The sequence below is a fragment of the Atractosteus spatula genome, chromosome 6, assembly GCF_055471065.1.
Source record: "Atractosteus spatula isolate fAtrSpa1 chromosome 6, fAtrSpa1.hap1, whole genome shotgun sequence".
Classification (NCBI taxonomy): Eukaryota; Metazoa; Chordata; class Actinopteri; order Semionotiformes; family Lepisosteidae; genus Atractosteus; species Atractosteus spatula.
In genome coordinates this window covers 18,542,985-18,551,350 of record NC_142711.1, presented here as the reverse complement: position 1 = coordinate 18,551,350, position 8,366 = coordinate 18,542,985, and the positions used below count along the sequence as shown (strand labels likewise).

The following is an 8,366-nucleotide window of genomic DNA, read 5'->3' as shown; positions in this document are numbered from 1 at the left end:
GACACTGTTCCCTTATGTAAACCCACAGGAAGAGGCGTGAGCAGAGCAAGACTGGAGGAGGAGGAATCATCAAAACAACGAAGAATGTATTCCTTTATTGGGATATTGATATATTACTGAGATACTGTATTTTCGCAGCGTCATGTGGTGAGAAACAGGTAGTATACAGTAAGTCAGGCTTCCCCCCAAGTTGCAGAAGGTCTTAAACCAGGTAAAAATGTGACCTAATTGGAAAAAAAAACGAAAATAAAAAATGAATCCTAAATAAATTTGATCACTGTTTCAGAAGAATGATGTTCCTATGGCATGTCTCTGAGCTCTGTACCCTGGTGACACAGATGAGTGGGAGGAAGATCTCCACAGGGCACAGGGGGAGGGGAGGCCCTCTGTCTGTCCTGAGTGGGCAGTGTTATGCAGCACAGTACAGGTGACAGTGATGTCACATGGCCTGTCTGGGAATCCCCTCGGACAGAGTCATGCGTAGGCTGCTGATGTAACACCATTTGTCACAGATCATTTGATAAAATAGGAAACAATGTGGGCACTGAGCCTGTCCTCTCTGGACAGTCAGGTCTGTCTGTGTCCAGTCTCTATGGCCAGGCCGTGGGCACTGAGCCTGTCCTCACTGGGCAGCCAGGTCTGTCTGTGTCACCCAGTATCTCTTTTTGTGCCCTGTGATCAGAGAAAAAGGCAAGGAGAACCCAGAGGACAGTGCAATACCTGTGATCATTCAGCCGAGATGAGTTAGATTAATACAGTCCAGACACACTGACTGGACACTCCAGTACATTAACACTGCACTGAGAGAGAGGGGTTAATACAGTACAGACACACTGACTGGACACTACAGTACATTAACACTGCACTGAGAGAGAGGGGTTAATACAGTCCAGACACACTGACTGGACACTCCAGTACATTAACACTGCACTGAGAGAGAGGGGTTAATACAGTCCAGACACACTGATTGGACACTGAGAGAGAGGTGGTGCTTTGTTTTATGTTAGAAAGATCACAGGAGAGGGAGGAGACAGAGGGAGGGAGGAGGGAGTGAAACTGCTGGAAGATGTTCCACAACATTTTTGGAGACTAGACTTTCGAGAGAGAGAGAGAGAGAGAGAGAGAGAGAGAGAGAGAGAGAGAGAAGGAGGTAGAGAGCAGAGAGATTTTACAGGTCACAGACTGACCAGAGGCTGGGAGAGTGGGTCAGTGCGTCTCTGTGCCTGGATGTCCAGACCGGACACACTGAGTGTCGTCCAGGCCATGCTCTTGCGAGTGTCCTTCAGAGAGCTGTCCTGGACGAGCCCGCGGGACAGCCAGCAGCAGGTGGGACAGCTGTCTGTGGCCTCGCTCCGCGAGGAGAGGACTGGCGTGGCGGCAGAGGGGAATCCCGGCACTCCCAGTGCTCCAGCTGGGAGAGAGCCAGAGCAGGAGACAGGAGAGAGACAGGTGAGAGACGGGGACAGTGTGTTTGTGAGTGTGTGTCATCCTGCTGCATCTGTCTTTCAGGCCCTCTCCAGATTTCAGACTGGACACCCAGAGACAGGAGAGAGACAGACAGCACAGGCTGCAGACAGACAGGTGCACCTGAGAGACATGTACTACTGAGAGACAGACAGCACAGGCTGTAGACAGACAGGTACACCTGAGAGACAGACAGCGCAGGCTGCAGACAGACAAGTACACCCGAGAGACAGACAGCACAGGCTGTAGACAGAAAGGTACACCCGAGAGACAGACAGCACAGGCTGTAGACAGACAGGTACACCTGAGAGACAGACAGCACAGGCTGTAGACAGACAGGTACACCTGAGAGACAGACAGCGCAGGCTGCAGACAGACAAGTACACCCGAGAGACAGACAGCGCAGGCTGCAGACAGACAAGTACACCCGAGAGACAGACAGCACAGGCTGTAGACAGACACGTACACCTGAGAGACAGACAGCGCAGGCTGCAGACAGACAAGTACACCCGAGAGACAGACAGCACAGGCTGTAGACAGACAGGTACACCTGAGAGACAGACAGCACAGGCTGTAGACAGACAGGTACACCTGAGAGACAGACAGCACAGGCTGCAGACAGACAGGTACACCTGAGAGACAGACAGCACAGTCTGCAGACAAATGGGTACACCTGGGAGAGAGACAGCACACACTGCAGATAGACAGGTACACCTGAGAGAGAGACAGCAGAGGCTGCAGTTAGATGTGCAGACAGGAGGAAGAGAGCACAGACTCTGATTCCAGAGCAGCAGCATCTTATCTGTAACGTAGTGACCAAGCTCCTACAGGCTAAACGACATCTAGTTAGGAAGTTATATTCAGTTTAATTACTGTGTCTCTTGATTTAATTACTACCCAGGGGCCTGGGGCTGGAATGCTGGATTCCTGCACATGTCAGAGACACATGTCAAGCTCCAGCATCAGCAAGTCCTATAGGAGCATAACTCCAGTTCCACTCTGTATGCATGCCTTTTTAATTGTTTCTCCTCGTTGTTGACAGGAAATAGATCAAAACCGAATTGTTAGCAATTGAGCAATGTAACAATAAACCAATGAGGTGCCAAAGCAGGTTATCAGGTTTGAACATCAATTTGGTCTTTGAGATCATAAATGTGCAACAATTTCCTTTGATAGCTTGGCCGCACACTCCACCCCCTGCTGGAGAAAATGCCACACACCTTCCATCTGCCAATCAGGGCAGAGAGCCACAATGACCTCGTGGTTAAGAAGGCGGAGCCGAGCGCCAGCACAGGGGTCCAGGCTCCGCCCACACAGGAGGGGCAGAGGGGTGGTGACCTGGGACACAGCAGGTAAGGAGTGTCAGGTCAGTCATGCACTACACCTGCAGAAATGCCACCGGACCAGTTCCCAAACCCTGTTGCCAGCATTTTTCATTTTCTCTGTCGTGAAATCATTTTCAGCTTCCTGTGGACCCAATGTGAAAGAAGGATGTACCAACTCTGTGGCACCTGTCCATTTTTTTATCTTGCTTGCACAGAGAGTCTAATGATATTGAAACATCACCTCGAGAAGCAGGAAATGTATTTTGGCATCAAGCAAAATCCTGGCCTCTTGCTATGACATAAGATTTATCTTCTCTTTTCACACAAGAATGAAATATCACAACACTAAACACGTACTCAAGGGTCAGTACACTCTCAGGACTATAAGAGTCTAGAGACCTGTGACTGGGCTGTGTCAGTACACTCACAGGACTATAAGAGTCTAGAGCCTGTGACTGGGCTGTGTCAGTACACCCACAGGACTATAAGAGTCTAGAGCCCTGTGACTGGGCTGTGTCAGTACACTCTCAGGACTATAAGAGTCTAGAGCCTGTGACTGGGCTGTGTCAGTACACCCACAGGACTATAAGAGTCTAGAGCCCTGTGACTGGGCTGTGTCAGTACACTCTCAGGACTATAAGAGTCTAGAGCCTGTGACTGGGCTGTGTCTGTACACTCACAGGACTATAAGAGTCTAGAGCCCTGTGACTGGGCTGTGTCAGTACACTCACAGGACTATAAGAGTCTAGAGCCCTGTGACTGGGCTGTGTCAGTACACTCACAGGACTATAAGAGTCTAGAGCCTGTGACTGGGCTATGTCAGTACACTCACAGGGCTATAAGAGTCTAGAACCCTGTCTCAGTCACTTATTTATTGTATTTTACAGGGACAGCAGCAGTTTTGAAACTCTTATCCTCGGCCTTGACTTTCATGCTGAGACCAGGCTCTGTTCCAGATCTCATAGCTGCCTCGCTGGGGTATCCAGGTTTGGACCTGAGGCCCTGGAGCGCAGTCAATCTCAGGATGGTGTGTTGCATGAGGTGTTAATAATGAGCAGTCCATGCGACCATCCAGAGGGGCAGTGTGACGTTCTGAACACCAGTAGTGGGGAGAGCTTTCAGGAGAGGAGTATCTGTGAGCCAGTGGAGGCCTGGGCGACAGAGACTGAGCAGTCGAACATGCCCAAGGAGGAGCTGCAGCCCCTCGACTTCTCCTGCATTCAGGTCACCTAAACACTGCTGTTAACCCCTCTCTCTCAGTGCAGTGTTAATGTCCTGTAGTGTCCAGTCAGTGTGTCTGGACTGTATTAACCCCTCTCTCTCAGTGCAGTGTTAATGTCCTGGAGTGTCCAGTCAGTGTGTCTGGACTGTATTAACCCCTCTCTCTCAGTGCAGTGTTAATGTCCTGTAGTGTCCAGTCAGTGTGTCTGGACTGTATTAACCCCTCTCTCTCAGTGCAGTGTTAATGTCCTGTAGTGTCCAGTCAGTGTGTCTGGACTGTATTAACCCCTCTATTTAATTTGTGTTGTAATATTCTAGTTCAGCTTAATGACTGTATGTCTCTCGTTGATTTGATTTGCCCTAATGTCTTGGTCCACGTTTCCAGAGGTTAAATGTGAATGGATGTTGATGTCTTCTCTCACCCCCGCGCTCTCTCTGCTGCAGTCTGCAGAGGTTCTGAACAGCAGTCCCTGGGTGGAAAGGGCTCGTCTGAACCGAAGGAGAGCCCACCGTCCAGCGGGTTTCAGAGAGAAGGACGATGACGCGTACTGGATGTACAGAGACACCACAGGTACCAGACAGCACTGCTGGGCAGGGTGTCGGTCAGTCAGGGTACGGGCTGGGGCCGTGGTCACAGTGCCAGTCAGGGGGAAAGTCTGGCTATCCGTGTGTGTATTGGTCAAGGTATCAGTGAGTGTTTTGATCAGGGTATCAGTGAGTGTTTTGATCAGGGTATCGGTGAGTGTATTGGTCAGGGTATCGGTGAGTGTATTGGTCAGGGTATCGGTGAGGATTGATCAGGAAATCCGTGTGTGTATTGGTCAGGGTATCAGTGAGTGTATTGATCAGGGAATTGGTGAGTGTATTGATCAGGGTATCGGTGAATGTATTGGTCAGGGTATCAGTGAGTGGATTGTTTGGGGATATTGGTTAGGGTTTCAGTTAGGGTGTAGTTCGGCGTATTGGTCAGGTATTGGTCTGGGTGTTGGTGAGGGTAGACAGGGTGTCAGTATATCAGGATATGAGATGATGTTTTCATGTGTTAGTGTGTCAGAGTAGTGTTAATGTAATGATGTGTTCAGTGGGTGTCTCTCTTTCTCTTCTAGCACCAGTTTTTGAGATAGAGACATCAGATGAAGAAATGTCAGGGGATGAGAATAAAATGACACAGTGGAGGAAGGGGACATTGTATAAAATCCGTCGTTCACGGCTCCTGGCTCACATTCCTACTGTCACCTCCAGCTCCTCTTCCACACTGCAGCAGGACACAGCTAGAGCTGGACACACTGATATTCTACCAAAAAAGGTAAAATACCTGTGAATGAAGTGTGTCTGTACTGTACTAACCCCTCTCTCTCAGTGCAGTGTTAATGTCCTGTAGTGTCCAGTCAGTGTGTCTGGACTGTACTAACCCCTCTCTCTCAGTGCAGTGTTAATGTCCTGTAGTGTCCAGTCAGTGTGTCTGGACTGTATTAACCCCTCTCTCTCAGTGCAGTGTTAATGTCCTGTAGTGTCCAGTCAGTGTGTCTGGACTGTATTAACCCCTCTCTCTCAGTGCAGTGTTAATGTCCTGTAGTGTCCAGTCAGTGTGTGTGGACTGTATTAACCCCTCTCTCTCAGTGCAGTGTTAATGTCCTGTAGTGTCCAGTCAGTGTGTCTGTACTGCGTTTACCCCTCTCTCTTTCTCAGAGGAAAATTATGAATCCCATTCAGACACCGCGATCACCAGTGAAGTCATCTTTGCTGCCGAGGAAGGCGAAGGGGTGAGAGACTGAGAGATTTTGACAATGTTGGAATGTTCGTACAAAACAGCATATGGTGCTTTAGGTGTGATGTGTCTAAATTGTTTACAAAACGTCTCAGTTATAAACGCAGCGCCCTGTCTTTCAAGCAGTCAGCTTGTGTTTGATACTAAATCCTGGAAAAAATGACTCAGAGTCAAAGAACATCATAGACTCAAAGTCCCACAGACTCACGTAAATGGCCTCACAGGCCACTTCGGACACAGATTAATACACACATAGACTCGTAAATAACCACAGACTCACAGAAACCTGCAGACAGCTTCAAAGACATACAGACTCACAGACGTACATACAGACTCATGAACAGATAGACAGGCTTGCAGAAGGTCAAGCTCATACGCAGACTCTCGGAGACAAGCCTGGGACCTGGCTCTCAGAAACAGGCTGAAAGCACACAACTGACCCCTGACCCCTGACCCCTTCCCTGCCTGTGTTTTCAGATCCAGCTCCCATTCTCCCAAATGGATCCAAGTGCAAAAACAGAAGAGGAAAAGGAAACCGCAGGAGAAATAATGCTTTTATTTAATAACACAGACAGACAGGACATTTTCAGATGTTACACAGAGCAAGGAGCACCACCCGGCCTGCAGTGATCTCCTTCCGTTGATATTGCCGCATGAAGTTACTGAAAGACTGTGAGCAAGACCAAACTTTAAAATGCCTTGGGAATTCTCTAGGTTGTAGAACAGTTTGTCCATGTTTTGAAATGTAGTTCAGAATACTTCCAGAAAGGGATCTAGAAACTACACCTCCCAGCAGGCAATTGTTTTAAAATGGACGAATGTTTGGAATAAACATGGAATGAAATGGAATTATTTCAATACAGTACCCCAGATATCACTGAGTGGACCCTGTAGGTCTGCGCTTTCTGAAAGGAGAAGCCTAAATTTAAGTAGGTAGCTACGTCGGCATGTACAGGCTGCAAGGAATAAATATTGATTTATTTCATATTGAAAAGAAAAGACAATGTTTCGGCTGTGGAGCTGTCTTCAGGCACACCTGAAGAAGGCTCCACAGCCAAAATGTTGTATCTCTTTTCTTTTCACCATGGAATAAACCTTTACTTGTTCCTTTGAAACCTAAATTGGGCTATCCAAGCCAGTAACAAGCTGCAAGTAAATGTGATGTACATTAAGAGCAGAGATGGAATATTCGTCAAAACGTTATAGAGATTCCTCTAGAAACAGTCCAGAGTCATTCTCATATTAAAGTTCCACACTGATAGACTGAAGGAACTGGGTCTCTTTAGTCTCAAGGGAGTGTCCCAAACTGACAGGCTGAAGGAACTGGGTCTCTTTAGTCTCAAGGGAGTGTCCCACACTGATAGGGTGAAGCAGCTGAGTCTCTTTAATCTTGAACAGACAAGACTATGAGGGATCTGAGCCTGGTGTTCAGAAGTGTTGAAGTCATCAACAAAGTCAACACTGTACCAGGGCCAGATGAACCTGTTGGTGGCTCTAGGCAAACAAATGGTCTATACAAATACATTTTAACCCCCACAGATGTGAACGCTGGTAATACAGTTAATTAAACCACATTTGTGATGGTTTGGCTGTCAGTGTTGAGCTGATGGATTAATAGTGTAGCTGAACGCTCTTACAACACCTCTCACTCCGGCTGACATGAACACCGGCAACGGGCCTGACCTTCCTGCTGAAAGGTTATAGCCAAGTGGAATCTGTCCCGCTGTTAATGAGAAAGTAAACCTGATGCACATCTGAAACACTACAGCTATAGTTAACACGGCACCTTTCTTTCTCGATCTTGTCCTGCGAGCTCCTCAGTCACTGTTTCCGAGCCCAGGGGGCGCGGTGGTCTGCGGAGTGACGCAGTCGCGCACGGTCCCTGGCCACGTCTCTGAGTTTCAGGGTGAAGGGCCGTTTTAAATGCTCTGCGGCCTGATGGACGTTTCCCAAACATTGAACTGCATTAAACATTTCTTCTGTTCCTCCTGTAAACTGGGAAGCTGGGAACAATATAGCGCCCAGATCCCCTGGAAATAAAAAGACACTGGACAAGGCTCTTCCACTGTTGTAATGGGACTGTTCTACTGCACTGGGACTGTAGCTCCTATTGTAACGGGATTGTTCTACAGTACTGGGACTGTAGCTCCCATTGTAACGGGACTGTTCTCCTGTACTGGGACTGTAGCTCCCATTGTAACGGGACTGTTCTACTGTACTGGGACTGTAGCCCCTATTGTAATGGGACTGTTCTATTGTACTGGGACTGTTGCCCCTATTGTAATGGGACTGTTCTATTGTACTGGGACTGTTGCCCCTATTGTAATGGGACTGTTCTACTGTACTGGGACTGTTGCCCCTATTGTAATGGGACTGTTCTATTGTACTGGGACTGTTGCCCCTATTGTAATGGGACTGTTCTACTGTACTGGGACTGTTGCCCCTATTGTAATGGGACTGTTCTATTGCACTGTATTGAAACATTGAGAAATGTTTTGAACTGAGGGACTTAATTGATCAAGTTTCTCTGAATGGATTTCTGTTTACTTAAAACATCAGAGAACTATGTAAAGAAACATAGTGTATAT

At 48.0% G+C, this 8,366-nt stretch overlaps 1 protein-coding gene across 1 annotated transcript; it reads left to right on the top strand.

Annotated features, from left to right (window-relative positions):
* Positions 1–1,124: 1,124 nt before the first annotated feature.
* LOC148832576 (uncharacterized) lies at positions 1,125–8,335 on the top strand. Its single transcript, XM_088918581.1, has 7 exons — positions 1,125–1,449; positions 2,641–2,816; positions 3,677–4,013; positions 4,455–4,581; positions 5,117–5,316; positions 5,700–5,773; positions 6,256–8,335. The coding sequence occupies exons 1-7, from the start codon at positions 1,228–1,230 to the stop codon at positions 6,326–6,328; spliced, it is 1,209 nt and encodes a 402-aa protein (XP_088774707.1). The 5' UTR covers positions 1,125–1,227; the 3' UTR covers positions 6,329–8,335.
* Positions 8,336–8,366: the final 31 nt, after the last annotated feature.

What these genes read in the sequence shown, in the direction of transcription:
- LOC148832576 (XM_088918581.1), top strand. Translation starts at nt 1,228, where the DNA reads ATGTCCAGACCGGACACACTGAGTGTCGTCCAGGCCATGCTCTTGCGA. An exon ending in AGGAGACAGGAGAGAGACAG is followed by an intron (nt 1,450 to 2,640) that starts GTGAGAGACGGG and finishes TTCCTTTGATAG; the next exon opens with CTTGGCCGCACACTCCACCC. An exon ending in TCGACTTCTCCTGCATTCAG is followed by an intron (nt 4,014 to 4,454) that starts GTCACCTAAACA and finishes TCTCTGCTGCAG; the next exon opens with TCTGCAGAGGTTCTGAACAG.